At 29.7% G+C, this 18,644-nt stretch overlaps 1 protein-coding gene across 1 annotated transcript in view; it reads right to left on the minus strand.

Moving 5' to 3' along the window:
* The window catches only part of LOC142329519 (LIM/homeobox protein Lhx9-like), a 152,544-nt gene that overhangs the window by 63,076 nt on the left and 70,824 nt on the right, over window positions 1-18,644 (minus strand). Inside the window, exon 3 of the mRNA XM_075374193.1 lies at window positions 5,079-5,330. Coding sequence (XP_075230308.1) covers window positions 5,079-5,330 — 252 coding nt within the window. The remainder of the gene's footprint in view (window positions 1-5,078; window positions 5,331-18,644) is intronic.

Below are 18,644 nucleotides of genomic sequence, written 5' to 3' on the forward strand. Positions count from 1 at the left end.
ATTTTAAATACATTTTATCGTCAAAAAGTAATCATAAATTTTTCAGTAATAAAATAACTTGCTCTTTGGAAAATATAATCTTGACATGCAAGTTTTACCCGAGTTTGTATTAACTGCTGAGCAGACGAAATGTTATAACGTGTAATAATGATAATATTATTATTAAAAAATAATAATCTTCAGGATTCTGTGGAATTTGAAACCATGATTCAGACTCCGCAGAAACTTGGAGACAGAATTCAACAAAAAAAAAACAAATTCAAACCATTAACTATTGGTGTGTGCCAGTTCTCACATACTCGTTTAGAGTTTTTCGTTGTTACCAAACAAATTTTGAAGACCTGAACATCTTGGTACGCACAACATTGACAAAATACAAAATGCATCGCTCTAAATCCGCAGTGGAACGTTGGTTCATCTCTCGGAAAAAAGGTGATAGAGGCCTCCTCGACCTGAAGTAACTTTGTAACAGATAAATTGCTTTAGTGAAGAGATATTTTTTCTCCGATCTGAAACATCATCGTTGCACAAAGCAATAGTTGAATCTGACAAGGGTTACTCACCTCTAAAGCTGAATGATGACAATTACTACCCAAGTGTCATTAAAACCAGTGATAGGATCCAAGCATGGAAGTCTAGTGCACTCCACGGTAGAGTTCCCAATTTTCTCGAAAATGCTGATAAGGACGCATCTACGCGTTGGCTGAGGGGTGGGTTTCTATTTGGAGAAACTGAAGGGTTTATCCATGCCATCCACGACCAGGTCGTTGCGACGAATTACAAGAAATTCATAGAAAATCTGGACATCAATGATGAGTGCAGGATGTGCCACCAATCGTCAGAGACAATTGATCATTTGAAATCTGGGTGCTCCAGTGTGGCTAACACGGAATATCTGCATCGTCACGATCTTACAGTGAAAATTATTCATCAGTGAAAATTGTTGGCGTTGAAATTAAAACTCGTAGATCACAGGAAGCAGTGTCCTTATTGTGAATATAAGGCCAGATCTGTGTTGGAAAATAAGCATTATAGACTGAATTGTGATCTCCCCGTATATGCTACGGGTTTATTGCTGCGAGTAGGCCAGACATGGTTCTCAAGAGCATTAGAGAAAATACTGCTCTTCTCATTTAAGTCACTCGCTTGTCTTATCACAATATTAATTAGGCTGAAGCAGATAAAATGACCAAGTGTAACCCTCTGGTAATGGAGTGTAAGGAAATTTACAGCCTGAACTCAATAGAAGTCACTCCCGTTGGTGATAGCAGCAATGCCCTGGGGTTAACTTTTTTTGTTTCGTATTGCCTTCGGAATTACATCCAATAACAATCTTTAAACGCTTAGTGTTGTTATTAATCGTTCAATAACAGTTTTCACAATAATAAATAACTATTAATAAGTATTATAATAATAATAATAATAATACACAATAACTAATAATAATTTGCAACCCTAATAAAAATTAAACTGTTAAGTCAGCTTATAACGTTTACTTTAATTATTACAATATTTAATTTCCCGGTCAGGCATGGCATTTTCACACACGCTACAAATCATTAATCTCATCCTCTGAAGAACGCCTAACGGTGGATACGGAAGTCACTCTTTTCGTTCCTTAATTATTTAATATAATAGATTGTGAAATTTAAAAAATGTATTATAAATTTATAGTAGTAATTCAGCTGTTTTTTTATAACGAGGCAATGTATATTTGCGTTTCAACAATTCAAGTTATTCATTTCTCATTTTGCCTTCTTACATAAATATTTAAGTACAGTATCTGATCGTCTCTTTAAGTTAATTACGTGTTGGAGAATTAAACTGAAAAGGTTCAAATTTTTGTTTCCTATTGCAAATTTTATTATTACTGTTTTCATTATTTATTTAGTTTTAAATACTTTTATATTTTTTTAAACTTTACTATCCCATCGTAAATGAATGCCCTTCTAAACATTTTTTTTTCAGTTTATTTGTATCCCTAAGACCTAATAAGAAATAAAAATAAAAAACAAAGACTATTAACTATATATTTATAATATTTTTACGTTAATAATGATATTTTGAAAAAAATTAAAACAAAAATTAGGGTACTATTTTAGGCTTAAATAATTAAATTAATGTTCAATATTTTTGTAAGAAAATCTACTTAAAGAAAGTCGAATAGATCCTACGCGGTAAAGAATTGTGTACGATGAATACAAATTTATATTTGTTTTAGATAAAAATAATATTTCTTAGGAAACAAGTCACTTATACATTTTTTTTTTTTTTGTGAAAAGGTTAAAACTTAACACTCACGGCATTCGTTGATTTTGGTAACAAAGATTGACTTTGTTTTTTTGTTTGTATCGTTGTGTACCTGTAAATTTATGTATGTGTACGCATATTTATTTTAAGAGGACGAAACGATTAATTTTATTTGACAAATAATATGTTGTTCATATGTTGTTGTATCTGGAAAAAAGAGTAGTCACGAGTAATCTTATCCGTTTCAGTGCATCGATCCACGGTATGTACCGTTCACGATCGTTAATCTTCTAAAGTTAAACAAATAGCATTGTTTAAAGTTGTCCACCCGTGTAAAGTATTTTGTAACCGAAAAGTATACTAAATATATCTTAACTGGCAATCATCCCAAATTTTCTATCCTTTAAAGTTTAACTGAAAGATAACGTGCTTAAAATTTCACGTAGGTTGTAGCTTTGTTTTGTTTTATTTGGCAAGGTATTTTCGTTTAATTGTAATGCTGTTATAAAAAGTATAAGTATGTATTTTTTACAAATTTTTTACAACTTCTTTTTAAGAATTTTTTTTTATGGAATAAAATTAATTTGACGTGACTGATTAAGACTTTCTTTCTAATATTGCGGAATAAAGAACTTCAAAAAATTAATTTTTGATTCAAATGTGATTTAGATCTATATGTCAAGCAGTAAATGTTTGCTTCTTTTTAACACATTGCCAACTCGCTTGTCCTCTACATTTAATTCAACGTAACTTTAAAATAGGATTTAACTTAACGTAAAAACAAAGCTATTAGCCAAATATTAAGTGACTTTTTATTTTAAAAAAGTCACTTAAAAATTTTAATTCCTCCTGTAGAAATCTAAATTACAGTTGTTCTTATGTTACTCAATACTTTGAAGTAAGAAAAGAGGTTTAGTGTGCTTCCACTGCCGTTTTTAATAATTACCGACCTATTTAAAAATTCTTCTCCAATTTATTTAAAATCGAAATTTTCTGAGCAGATGAGTTTTAAAATAAAAAAAAAAAATATAATACTAAATAATAAATCTATAGGTTTTCGTGTCAAAATGTTTTGTGTCGTGTTATTTTATTATTTTATTTATTTAGAATTTATAAATATTTATTTAATTATTATTATATTTATTCTTAGTTTTTAAAAATATGAATTTAAAACATTCTTTATGATATTACCATCTCAGTCAACGGTCAAATCAGCGAATGAGAGGGTAAAAAAAACCCTCTGTAATTTTAATTCTATCTTTAAATTTTATTTAAAATCTAACAACCACAAAATATTTTCTAATTGATGCTGGAAAAATATTAGTGGTGAATAACAGCAGTAAATGAAAAACATAATTTTTATAAATAACTGTATTTTCCTTCTAGGATTTAATCAGCTAGTAATTTTTTTTTATATGAAAACACCATATTAGGACCCCGCAAACATGACTTCTTTTTAGTTTCTTTTCTATTATTCCGTGTTTCTCATTTTATTTCGGCATACCTGCTTTTTTGCTAATCTGTCCATTTTCTTCCTGTTCTTTCTTTTTCTGCCGCAAGAATTTTTAAATTGTAAATATTCTTCGGAAGTTATCTTTCAAACCTATCCTTTGGGGGTCCTCTTCTATCAGTTTCGGGTAATTTTATTGAATTTTCACATTCCACAGCTCGTCGAAGATTTATTTAATCTGACCTGGTCCATTCAAATCATATGCTTCAAGTAATTATTAAATCTTCTTTTCTTTATCGCTGTTTCTAGGTCTTCCTGATTTTGTTAGATTTCAGTCTGTTACCTTTGGACAATGGATTTTCATAAGTTACGTTCTTTCGATCTTAAGTAATTTTTCTTGACGGTTAGGTGTAGCGTTTCAGTACCATATAATTTTATTGATCTTATATTACATTACTGCTAGACTATTTATTTATTGTGAAATTTATTTACATCTATCGTTCCACGTACTAATAAGAAATTTTACTGTGAAATTTTATAAAAATCAGAAAACGTGTGTATTCATACATTCCTCACAAAAATACAAACTGACGATCACATTCACTTCGTTGGGATAAGTAAAGGTCTTCTAACGACTATAAGATTATTTACGAGCGTAATTTGCTTCTAAAAATCATTAAAAAATTAAAATTTCTAACGCAATTTTTAAAGTGAATTTTAAATAAATATTTTTTTAAATTACTATTACAACACGATTAATATTTTTTAAATGTTATCATTTCATGTTGTTTAGCGAAGGTTTTATGATATTTTAGAGAAAGAAACCTTCAAAATTTTGCTTGAATCATTGACATTTCAATTGTTTTAACGGTGAGGATATCCTTTAAGGAAGATTGAGCCTATAACTTGGTAGGTATTAAAGGAGAACATAACAAGTTATAGGCTCAATTTTCCTTAAAGGATGTACTTCTTAAAGTAATTGTACAAATCTTAAAGTGCATTAGCATTTTTACAAATTAAAAATATTATGTAAATATTTTAATTATGCAGATAAAAAAGATATAATTTAAAAAAATAATTTTATATTTTAACCATTCTAAACAATTCTGATTCTAACTTTAATGGGTCAGTATCGATCAAAAAGTATTTTTTCTCGGTTCGACCAATTAGTTATTTTTCATTAATATTTTTACCAACTTGCCGTAATATACGACAATGCGGAATAGCATACCATAATGCGTATGATGAATTGCATATAAATAATTATAAATTAATGAAATTTAATTACGAAGTTTTAATCACGATTGAATAAATTAATGAAAAATTTAAGCACGAACGAACGAATTTATAATTTAATTAAAAATAAATATCGACATACCTGTAATAATCTTCCTTGCAATAAATGTTACCGTGTCGGGCAAAACAAGTCAATTCAGTATCTAACGGCAATTTGCACTCGCAGCATTGCAAACAACCAAGATGCCATTGTCTGTCAACCGCTAATAAGTAAAAACGATCTGTAATTTTCTGATGGCAAGCAGCGCATACTACGTGAACACCTCCTATACCGATACCTGCACCAGGCGTTGGGCCAGGACTTCTAGAATCGTCTTGATGTTCTTTCAGCATTCTGCATAAAAAAAATACAAATCATAAAACGATAATAGAATACAAATATATAAAAATTTTATTTCAATTTTTATTTTAAATTTACATACTTGATAATTTATATTTTATAAAAAGGAAATCTAAAAGATATGCATGGTTTTTTTCTCCTTAGATAGTATTACAAATAAAACAATCGGAAATTTTTTCTTTAGAAATATGTTCAGAAAAGAAAGGTCAGAAAATGGGAACAGTAATGTATGTCAATAAGTCTACACTTAAAATTATAATAAACATTTGAAAGACACTGTAGCAAAGGATGGCCAATGTTGAAATGGGAAAACACATCAGTAATAATAATAACAATAATAATAATAATAAATTAAATTCTTCCGACTATAAACGTGGATAATACAACGCGTAGAAGTACAGCGCAATTTCTTCGTTAATATGAACCTCTAATAATCTGATTCTTTCATTAATCAGAATAGGAGCAGAAAATGTGCAATTTATAAAAAAAATACATGAATATTCAGGTTTACGATACGACCGGAAGAAAATACATCATTTCAGTTCAAAGTACGAACTGCGACTTAAAAACCAGGACAACACTAAGACTTGAACCTCCTAGACAACGAGAATGACGTAAGAAGAACGGCTACACGTTCTGAACCTTAGTGACTGATTGTTTAAAATGTAACTCAACTTACATTTTGAGTGAGTTCTGCGTATTATCTCTTCGATTTTTATTTTCAAATTTATTGCATAATATTTTCTTTTCTTCTTTTCTTCTCATTGTTTCATCGTGTTTTTTTTTGTTGCTATTTTTGACTTATTTCATTTTCGCTTTTTTTTCTACTATTAGGTGTTAAAGTTTCTTTATAATTACTTAGTATATGTACTACTTTCCACTACGCTACGTACTATTGTAATATTAGTGAGTAAGTTTTGGGAATTATCGCTGGAAACTTCTTATCATGTTATCGCGAATTTGATCCAGTTTACTCAAGGTAAAACAGTATTGAGATAGTTGTCTTCTTTGTCACTCCCGCTGAAGCGGTTGTAGTATTATATTTTCTTTCGTTTCTATTTCTTGGTTTTTTTTTTTTAGTATCTTTAGAGAGTGTTTTTTCCGCTCGACTTTTTTGCGGTTAGGACCATGTAACTATGGACCACGTAAATAGAATTTATTTTTGTTTCTTTTCTTCCAATATTCTTTCATTCTTTTCGTGTGATTGCTCTTTCTCTCTTTTCCTCATTTTATTTCGGTGTGATTTTTTTTCCTTGCTCAGAGTTTCAAAACTTTGCGTGTTTTTTGAACGAATGGCTTTCGGTTTTTCATTTTCTTTTTTTTGGATTTCTAGGTTTTGAAATTGTTTCTTTGTTTGTTGTAGGTATCCGAAGCTGCTCTTTTGTTCCCAAAGTTTATTGAACATATTTTTATTTAGTCTCTATTCGTCCATTCTGTGTACACATGGCCCAGGATCTCAGTCTTCTTCCTGTTGTTTTTTCGAAACTGTCTATTTCTTCATACAGTACTCGGTTAGATTTCAATCTGTATCATTCTATCGTTTTCTTGGGGCATAGGGTTTTTCTCATAGTTCTCTCTATTCTCTTTAACGGTTCAGGTCGGTAAGATGTGACGTTTCACTTCCGTCCATTACCGCTGGCCCATCACTGTGACGTAATGTTCGAGTTTAATCGATTTTGAGAGACCCCTTCCTTTCACTGTAGATATATTTGGTCAGGAAACTTAATTTTTCAGATTTGTATTTTTCTCTCTTCTACTTCTGCTCTACCCGTACTGTTTTTTTTTATCGTTTCGCCTAGAAATTTGAAACTAGACACCGCTTTAAGATTTCCAAATCCTGTGCTAATTTTCTTTTTTGAGAAGTTTTTGATGACAGATATCAAAGGGTATCTGTAGGCTTGCTGTCTCGGCTTAGATCCTCCGTCTGTTTAATCGCTTCTTCCTGGCCAAGCCAGGTGATCCGAAAAAGCGAGATGTCTGACTTGAGTTCTCCTGTTTTTTGTCCGTATCCTTCCTTATACCTTTAATATTTTTTCTCAGAAGGTCCTTTTATCCAGGATGAGGTTCAAAAGCAGGGGAGACAGTCCGCCTCCTCATTTTAATCCTATTTTAATTTCAAAGGGGACGCTTAGACGTCGTCTGAATTTAATTTTTAATGTGTTTGTGAGGGTTGGCCGTGTGAGTTTGGTTGTTTTGTTATCTACCTCGTATTCTTTCATTGTTTGTAGTTATGTTTCTCTGTCGACGGTATCGTATGCTTTTTTCCGCTCGTTCATTATTGTTCTTAATTTAATCCACTTTAATCTGTTCCATTATACTTCCATAGAAATCTAGCTGACTTGTATTAGGAGTTTATTGTTTTTATTTAAACAATATTATCTTATAATTGAGCATATAAGTAAAAAAAAAATTAACAAAACACAAAAAGAGCGCATTATAAGGTTTTGCTACAATAGTAATTACGAAAACAAGTTATAAAACTGCATTTTTATAAAAGAAAGAAAAAACTTTACAAAGAAACCACAGATTCTTATTTCTATGAAGAAAAGACAATTTATTTGTTAATTTAATGTTATTAAATTCTTTTTTATTACAAAGTTATTTAAAATGTAATATTCACTAATTTTAATTATTCAGTAATCCAAATCGTCTTTGTATTCGGATTAATAGAATTAAATTGTAAAACTATATTACTTTTATGCGGTTAATAAAACAAAAATTAATTTGCATTTGGAATAGAAAAAGACTTAGACTTAGGTAATAATTCTGCTAATTGAAATCTGAAAACACCTCTCTACTGCTAATTAGGCTTTACAAAGCACCTAGATAATGATATAGGTTAAAACTTTAAGAATTATAATAAAATTTAAAATAAATTAGTTAAGATAGCTCAACTTGAATATGACCGGCATATTGTGATGGCCAATAGTACGCATGCCAACCAAGTACAGTATCTTACAAAAAAAAATGTAGTAACTAGTAGACTGTGTTAAAAGTACGTCTATTTCACTTCTACACACTTCTGTATGAGTAATAGATTGTTATATGTACATCACAACAAGCGTGAACAAATGTACTCATAATGCTAAAAGATTTGTCAAATTTTAATGGAATACTTGCTGGACGTTCATTTTGAATTGAAGGATCTAATTTTCATTTTTGTTTTTGCTAAAATTCAAATATCTGCTGCTAAAATACTGGTAAATACTGTACCGGTTTTAACACATTTACTTACCGTGCTATCGATAAATGTCGGTTAAGAAATAAAATCTGATTGAGTTTTTTTAACCGATAAACATTACGTTTTTAATAAATATTACAATCGATCCCCGTTTAGGATTGACCAACACGTTTTTTTTTTAATTCTCATTAAATAATAAAAGAACGCTCAAAACAGGATTAAAAGAACTTCCTGATTTCATTTCTTTACAAAGAAATACGTATTTATACTACTTGAATTTCTTCATAGTAGAACTAATTGTGTATAAAATTCGCTTTTTCTTATTTTATATATATATATATATAAAAGAATATAAATTATTACAGGATTTTTTAAAATGAAGTGATTTTTTGTAATATGTATGACTTTTGGATTGAATGCAAACAGGTTTGTTGGGAGGAGCTTCATTATAATAAGCTTTTTAGTTATATGAAAAAAATTATTTACAAAAACAGTAAATATAAAAAAATACGTAAAACCATTTTATAGTGTAGTTTTATTTATACTGTTATTACCTCTGCGCAAAGGCTTAATTATATGTATATGTGTATTTAACTATTTCTAAATTACACTTCTGTTTTATTTTAAAATTTTATTTACAAATATATAAAATATTTACATAAAATTTTCATAAACATAAGAATACTTATGAATTATGTATACATTATTATTATTATTTTTTATTTTTAGTAAAGTATATATATTAGTGTAGTGTACATATTAAAAGTAATCAAATTTTATTACTCTAATAGATCTATAATAAATAAGTTGTTTTTCTAATTAGTTGTCTATAAAATTATATAGGATATTATTTTCTTTAATAGATAGTTAGCTTCTGTTTTATTGGTTAAAAGCGATAATGATTACGCCTGTTTGAAATTCTCAATGGGATTCATTAGAAACAAATCTGCTATAATGGTAATGATCCAACACTTAATAAACATACACTTACGCACACAACCGTGATATTAAAAATTTTATTTCGTAATTTAATAGAATAACGGTGATTATTTCATTGAAACTCTGTTGTAACTCCATTAAGAAATAGTCACTTTTCGCGCGTTTCACAGTTATTCCTTCTACAAAAATTAGTAAATTATAGTAAAAATAATAATATCTAATATCTTTTAATTCTTAACTCTGTTGCTGCGAATACCGGTTCTGCTGAGGGATTTATACACCGTAGGCCAGAGGATTCATGATGATTTATCAATTATTCCAGAATATAATTTATTATTTTTTATATGGTACTATATGGTACATTGCTATATCAGATAACATCATATCGTATCAAAGATATGCTGCACAGTTTAGTTCTCGGAAAATCAGTACGCGGGAAAAGCTGAGTGGATCGATAAATTTCATTAAATTAATCAATTAATTGAAAAACACGAATAAGTGGTGCGTTTTACTCAAAAATATACTGAACTTCACATTAAATGATATACGTATAAAGTTACAAATAAATGTGGGCTTAATTATACCTCGAAAATTTTTTAACTTTTTATCTAAATAAGTGACAATTTTTTTTAATATTGAATGTCATAACGCAACTCTTTTAGGTGATCTAAGGCCGTAGTCATACAAGCTACTTTCATCGAACCGTTTATGTAATCGTTCGGTGATAAACATTTATCGTGTGTAATTAAATTTAACGTGTCGCGTTACAATACTGGTCTGGAGGTGAAGGAAGGAAACGTCTTGAAGTTTGAGAAAAATATAAAAATGCATGACTAAACAGTAGAAAAATACTTCTGAAACCACTATTATTAGTTTTATACATTCTTCTAATGATTTTATTTACTGTTTATTAATAAAAGACACGCGCACACACACACAACCGCATGCGATTTAGCTACTGAAATTTACATAGGTTATTGAATACCTCATAATAAAACACTTTTAACTATTAAAACTAAGTTTATTATCTATCAATACTGTATTCCACTATTATATTCAAATATTCTTAAATCAAAGGTATTTTTTTTTTTGCTTGTTTAATAATTCAAAATATGAACTCAAATCTTTTGTGTGGGATTGCGAAATGAAAATTTATAGTGTATACAAAATACTTCGCGTGACCGGAATTTGAACCCGAAATTTCCGGATGAAAGTCTCAGTCGCAATTAGTTTCAACTTTCTTAAAATTGTGATATCATCAGCATATACACGAGTACCTACCGTTAGATTAAATGGAAACGGGCAAAAATTAGAATCTTCAGGAATTTCAGACCGGACAAGAAATGATGAGGTCCTTGTAGAAAACAAAGAATATAAAAAAATACATCCACTTCAGTTAAAAAATTTACATAAAAGATTTAACGAAAAATAATAAAATGTAAAAAATATACCAAAAAAAAAAAAAAAACTGCTATTTTTGATAGTTCTGACAGATAAAACCTTAAACAATACAACCACGAATCACTTTAAGTGCTGGTAGCCGATTCGGGAGTCATCTTCTCTATCTACCGAGTCGGTTACAAAACCGCTACATGGTTCTCACCTTGTATGTATTTTGACACCAACTATTTCGTTGTATTGAAGAAAATTTAAATGAGTATCGACTCGATTACTAATTCGGTAAACGTTTCGGTCAAAACAACTGTATTTACTAGTATCGATGACCTAATACAAGACTCGAGTTCCTCTCAAAATTGCAAGGTCATTCACAAAAACAATAAAAATCTCACACCACATTTATTGAGAAAGATTAGGTGTAAAATCATGTTCCGTTGCCTTTTTCGAAGAATAGAGCATAGATTTTTATATCAGCATACCAAAATGGAAATGATGCACAAAAAGGTGACAAACCTCACTTTCACTCTTATCTCCCCAGCGAGAGCTAAATAATTGAATCGTTTATTTACACGCAACATTTCTAGCACACGCCCAATTGCCGTGCAACAAAGACAAAACTGAATTCTTACAAATAATTATAGCAATGAAAACAAATGAAAGATAACAAAATTTATATTTATAAACATCGTAAAAATTACATTATAAAAGAAAACCGCTATTCGAATACAAAAACAAAAATAAATTACGGAGTTCAGAATGTGTGTAATAATTTACAAAAACGTTTCTCATAGGTACAGTTTAATAACTGCAAAAGATTTTTTTAAAAATCAATATTTCAAGCTCTACACACGCGTGCGAACTCACGCGCACGCGGGCGCACACAGAGAGAAAGAGTCAAATGTAATTTGAAAAGTATTTATTGAATACCTCATAATAAAACCATTTTCAGTATTAAAACTAAGTTTATTTTCAATACTGTATTACGTTACCATATTCAAATATTACTAAAACAAAGGTTTTTTCTTTTTGCTTAATGAATAACACACTATATGAGCTGGAAACTTTTCCGTGGGAATACGGAATGAAAATTTTGTAGCGTATGAAAAAAAAACCCCGCCTGACCGTGATTTGAATCCGGATCTATCGGATGAAAGGTCGAGATGCAATTATTTTCAATCGTTTTTAAAATCGTGATATCATCAGCATATGCACTAATAAATCGATCGTACGTGTGTTTTATTATTATATTGAATAAAGGTGGGTAAATATTAGAATCTTCAGGAATCTCAGACTCAGAAAAAACGCTGAAGATAAATTCCTTGTAAAATACCAGAAGAATATGTACTTACGATTAACCGATTGAGAAAAATTTTCAATATTATTTTAACAGCCACCTCATTCAGATAGCAAAACCTTGAGGACCAAAATTTAGAGATATAAACAAATTAGTTTGCATATCTGCGTTATATTAAGATAAGGTTAAAAAAAGGTAATTTGATTAAAATTATTAGACCGGTCTGGTTTAGTACTTAGAGCAGTATAACGCTAGGTAATCAAGTTATTAAAAAAATAAAGACAATTCAAAAATTATTCCAATGCAATAAAGAATAAGGGCAATTATTAAATTTTACATATGCAAACCAATAATGAAAATCAATACCAGAAGTCTGATTGGTGTTAATATTACCTCGGATGTTTTATATCCATTACAATTTTAAGGAAAACCGGGATAATTAATATAAAACGATAAATAAATATATGCATTTGTACTTGAAAGTATGTAATATATGTCATTATATATGTCACGAATCAGCAGGCGAAAACATAACAGCTATATCCGGTAACAGCCAGTTTATATTAGATAATTGTGCTGTTATTTTTCGTCATCAAACAAAGAAACTAATAATATTGACACATAAACATTGTTCTCTTTTGTGTCATTTCTTCTAATTTACGGTCTAAATTTTTCCTATTTTATTTTATTTTCTCTCTTACTACAGAAATCACTGTAAAATTAAGAACTTTAAAAAAAAAATCATAATTTAATTTTTTTTTGTAAAATCGATACCAAAAACTAATATTTTTTTTAATTTCATTTTTATAGTTTTCAACATAGCGATATAACTTAAATATATTTATATTTTATTTTGAAGAAACACGAAATTCTGAAACCTTCTACAATGAAGCTATAAGCAAGTCGTATGACTGATCATCCCTTGAAAGAGGACCACCCAATGATAATCCTCAAGTAATACAATAACAGTAGTCTAACAGAAATAATATAACACTTGAAAGTCCCTTTGAATGTCTAGCCAACATTAATATTAAAGCAGCAAAATAAATAACTTTAAGTAGAACAGTAAATGAAACGATAACTTTGAAACAGCCAAGAAACAATAAACGTGAACACCAAGTCGCTAAACCGGATCCTCATAACGGGCCATCAACAAGGTCAAGCACATGGATCCTTTTTAGCCTTCTAACATCCTCAGTGTTGTCTAGCAGATTCAAATAGAGATGATTAATATGCTTATCCAACCTGAACACATACCTTGAAAGTAGACGATCAACTTCCACTCGAATGTATGGAATGCCTACGTAATCGTGGATGTCAGCATTCCTCGTGAACCACGGCGTAGAAGTGTGTTTTGAAACCGTTGAATGATCTCCATGTTGTTAATACTGGCCGTTCCCCAGAGTTCAATCCCGTACGTCCATATCGGTTTCAAGAAAGCAGAACCTTATCGGACAAAGAAAGTTGAGATCTCTTAACCAGCACCCAGCACATCTTCTTACCCTTAATGTCAAGCAACCTCTTCTTCTTCCAAACATGATCCCTTCACGTCAAACGGCGATCAAGGTTAAAGCCCAGATACCGTATTGTACTGACTTGAGATATCCTGACATCGTTTAAACGAAACGCAGGGCAATCTTCCCTTCTCATCGTGAACGTTGTTAACCCTTTACCTTCCATGTAAGCATCCATTGTAGATTGTAATTTCTTTGGGGGCAGAGAAATTCCCCAATAAAGCAATAGGCAGGGAAGTAGAAAAAATAGTCAAATAGGCAGTAGGCACCAGGCAGTATCAGGGCTATCATCAACCGCCAAGATCGCCATGTCATCCGCATTCGACGCAACCCGTGAAATTGACTGGAGAAGGCAGATCAGAAGTGTAGATCAGAAACAGAACCAGCCCCAGAGCTGAGCCCTGCAAAACCCCCGAGTTGTTATCGATAAACACAAACATCTCTTGATTGTAATAAACGTGCGAGAAGCGACCGTGTAGATAGCTGCGGAATTAAAATGAACGGTTGTGGTAGGCACGATTTTAATTTGAAAAGAAAACCCGGTATCCAAAGTTTGTCAAACGCTTGCTCTATGTCCAAAAAGGCCGCCGAATAATATATTTTTTTCCACACATCTGACGATGACATTTGTAATTCTATTGTCTTGTTCCACAGTCGAGTGAACACCCCTAAAGTCAAATTGATGGTCGGGTATCACTCCTTCAATTTCTAACATTGACCACAATCTACGCAGGAACAGCTTCTTAAAGATCTTGGATAGTATTTTATGCAGTCAAATCCTGTAGCCTTCCATACGCACCCCATCCTCTTTACCTCTTGTTCTACCTCCACCTTCGAGATGACTTAAAAGGGAGACACAAAAAAATCGGGCTAGTTAAGAACTCGCTAACTTCCTCCTCGATACCAACGCGGATCTGATGAAGCCTAAACACGTTCCCTAAGTGCTCAGCGAACAACTCGGCCTTTTGAGTGTTGTCAAGCCCACCCATCAGCCAGCCATCTTCAGCGGCGGGAAACAGATTGGCGGCCGCTTAAATTTACTCGTCACCTTCCAAGATATTAATCTTTGTCCGTAATTTAATGAATCGTTTAATATATTTTAATGTTGTGTTATTACAATTAAATTTTTTTTAAAGATAATTTAGTGTGACCGCATCTAAGCGTTTATTTTCTTTGTTTTATCAACTTGTTATAGAATTTTATTAACTATTATGAAATATTTCATACTTTTTGTTGAAGTTATAGCGCGGTGCTTGAAACTACCTCCTTTAAAAGTAATTTGTGTATTTCACAGTTAATTTAATTTTAAAAAGTAATGAATGGTTTATTAACATAATTAACTTAAAAAAAAAGAAATACATTTTTTTAATAAAAATTTGTTATGTGGTAATAAGAATGCTGCGATTACAAGCGTTTTGTTTTGATATAAGTAGAATAATAATAACCTGAATAAATTTTTAAATACCAAAAAAACTTCTTGGACCCAAATATTTAAAAATTTATGGAGAGAAATATTTTTCTCCGATGCCGATCTCCGTGCCGGAGGGATAGCGTCGCTACCGTTCAACCGCGGGTCCCGGATTTCGAATCCTGGTTAATTTTCGAATAGCGTATTTTTCATACGCTAAAAATTTCCATTGGACTAATAATAAGTTGATGTTCGGAATCTCAAAAAAAAAGAAGTTTTTTTTAATATTTTTACTGAAATAATATTAATGCTATAAGAAAACCAAAAATTATTAACGTATGAATTTTTATGTTAGATACACTTTTTCTTATCAAATGGAGTGCAATTAATATATATTATTTCTCAAATAAGAGTTAAATTAATTTTTGCTTTATATATATTACATCGTTTTCCACAAACCATTTTTTTTATTTTACCGCAGTAAACATGTAACGTACACGAGGTTCATGAGGAACCACTCAGCATTATTTTTCTGAAAGTAATGATGTCACTGTACAGTCAATCGTGTAAAAGGATTACTTAAGATACTGATTTATCTTAAGCATCTCCGAAATTTAAATTTTGGAGTGCTAGGCTAACTGATATATTCGGTTTAGAGAAGACGGCAAAGGGAAACTACACCCGATACTTTTCCCGTACTCGATACAAATTTTTTTAAGCCAGGCATGCGATGTCCTTATTTTTGAAAATAGTAGTGTGACTCTGTTCGTTTACAACATTACAGTTACGGCACTAACGTTAATCTTTGAGTACGTCTAACCAGGACCAAAAACCAATTAATTCTTTGAATCTAGTTGAGTAAATTTCTAGGTAAGTTAATTTCTTTGAATCTAGGTAAGTAGTTCAGGACTGATTCCTCGACAGGGAAAAAGCCTACAAAAAAGCTAAAAATGTTTACGCACTCGAAAAATAAATTAGATAAATTATAATTTTTAAACTATAACGATTATGATTTTTTTTTTATTGTGTTCATTAATATTTTACTAAACGCAGGTTGCATTAGTTTTTTTTTCGCGTATACTAAACAATAACTCCCCGCCCTTTAAATTGAATTGTTATCGATCAGATTTTTATTATTACAAAAAAAAATAACCGGAAGTGATTATCTCTTTAAAAATAAATACGTAGCTTTTTGGTGGACAAATTGTTATTTTATTCACCGGCAGAATGTACTGTAAATTAATGGTAAAGAAGATTAAGTGGCTGTCATCAGTTCGCCACTTAATATGATTTATACGGCGAATAAAGAAAAAATTAAATTAAAAAATAAAATAACCGGAATTAAATAAACAGATATAACAATGAATGACATATTCCTTTTAGGCTAAACATTTATCACGATACGAATAATAATTAGTTTTCGGTTTGTAATTTTGATTAAATACTTCGGTCATAGTTATACGTGTCGGTATAAAACTACCTTTTAATGAAAAACCAAATGGAATTCTTCTTTTTTTATATCCTTTCAAAATAGTCGGTTATAAATCATTTCAGTCTACATAAATAGGCCTGTATAATATTGCTTAATTTTCGTGTTTTTACTTAGGTTGATTAATATAATCTATTAAAAATATAATTGGTATTCATTCTGAAAAATATTTATTAAATTTTCAGTTTAAAACTTTTTAATGACCAATTTAAATTTTGTGAACGAATCTTCTTCTTTAATAAGTACTTAATCTACTCGGAGCCGTAACCCCAAGGGTTGTAGACAGCTTAACGTAAGCCTCTCTCTTAAAAAAAATAACATGCATTCACAAATAATTGTACTTACGAGAAAAAAGGAGCGGTGCAATGGTTTTCCGTTATCTTCCCTCGTAAGAATATGGTATTACATATCAGTCAAAACAATGATAAATATAAATATAGAACTGTAAGAGACACTTCAGTTCTGTTCAACTAGGATTAACGTATAGAAAATATCATTACTTTCAAAGAGAGCGACAATCGTATTTCAAGTTATTTATACGCATAAAAATCCTAAAAGAGTTTGAGACATAGTTTTTTTCTAAAAAATAAGTTTAAAAAATTCAATATTTCTTTAAAGGAAAAAAGGATTATTCTTAGTATTTTTCTGAAATCTATCTTTCAATCTGAAAAATATCTTTTAGTTCGTTTTGTTTGATAAAATATAGACCACTACCACTGTTGAATTTTGAAATAAACTTAAAACGAATAAGAAGTATAAATATTTGAATTGTAGCTATTTTTAATTTTATTTTTAAAAAAATAATTTTTAACAAGTTATGAAAATTATAGGAATAAAAAATGATTGTTTTCATGACACGAATTCTTTTAACTTAAATAATTTAAAAAATATGATTTAGCAAATTTAAATTTTTACACTCCCCACATTTTATTTATTCCCCGGTTGTTATATAAAAAAGCGAATTGATGTCTAAAAAATAAATTCAATTTTTGATATTTTGTTTATTTTTCTATAAAAATCAAGAACTATATATATATCTTCAATTGTCATCATTTGAGTTATCGATACTGATAATTACGTAAAAAAGGAATAATTACAGCTTACATTTTATCATGTAATTAGATAAATAAGAAATTATTACTTATTTCTATTTTTATAAAAGTTTATTCTTTTTTTTTTAATGGATATAAATATGTCAATATATAAAATAAAAATCATTAAAAAAGATTTGAAGGAAAAATGAATTAAAAAAATTAAAATCGGTGCTACTTTTCCTAAAATTTTGAATTTTTTATGTGCCAGCATTATATTAACATCCAACGACATGCAAAAAATGAGAATCCTGAATTTAGTAAAAAATTTAATCTCAAAGAAGAACAAAAAACTAGGCTTGTTTTTTGCGATATGTTTAAAATATTATTCATTTATTTTATCAATATTTATTTTACATGTTTTTATTTTTGTGAAAAATGTTGATCGGTACACCAAAATGTTTCCTCCCATATGAAAACAATCCGTTTGAAAAATACGAATGGGCGAGAATCCAGGGTGGTGTTCTTATAAATAAAATTCAGAGAAACAACGAAAATAGACTGATATCGAATTTATTATGTCTTAGCTTTTCTCAGAATACCTTGAAATGTGAAAATATTTATTATTTTCTTACATTAAGTTTTCCAGTTATCTTTTTTTTTTTAGCTATAATTATTTAAATATAATAATAAAATCAAGTTAAATGTCATATTACAACAATTCAATAATAAGCCGTAACGACAAATATAAGAAAATTTTATTGAACTTGTTTGAGTACACCTTGTAATATGTGGTTAAAAAAAAGTTTTCAGTTGATGTTTTCTTCTTCAAAAGCTTCAAAAGAACATTTAAAAATATCATGCATAATGAACGAATTAGTTTTATTCGGTTTATTTTTATTATGGAAAATAATACGGAGAAATTTTAAAGTTATTTGAAGAAAATTGTAAGGAAATATTTCTTTGGCTGTTTAAAAAGTAGGATTTTTAAGTATTTCTATAAGTATTACTAATAAAATAAATTTCTCTCGTTTGAATTAGAGATAGATAGAAA

This window comes from Lycorma delicatula, chromosome 8 (assembly GCF_047948215.1).
Source record: "Lycorma delicatula isolate Av1 chromosome 8, ASM4794821v1, whole genome shotgun sequence".
In the NCBI taxonomy this organism is placed as follows: Eukaryota; Metazoa; Arthropoda; class Insecta; order Hemiptera; family Fulgoridae; genus Lycorma; species Lycorma delicatula.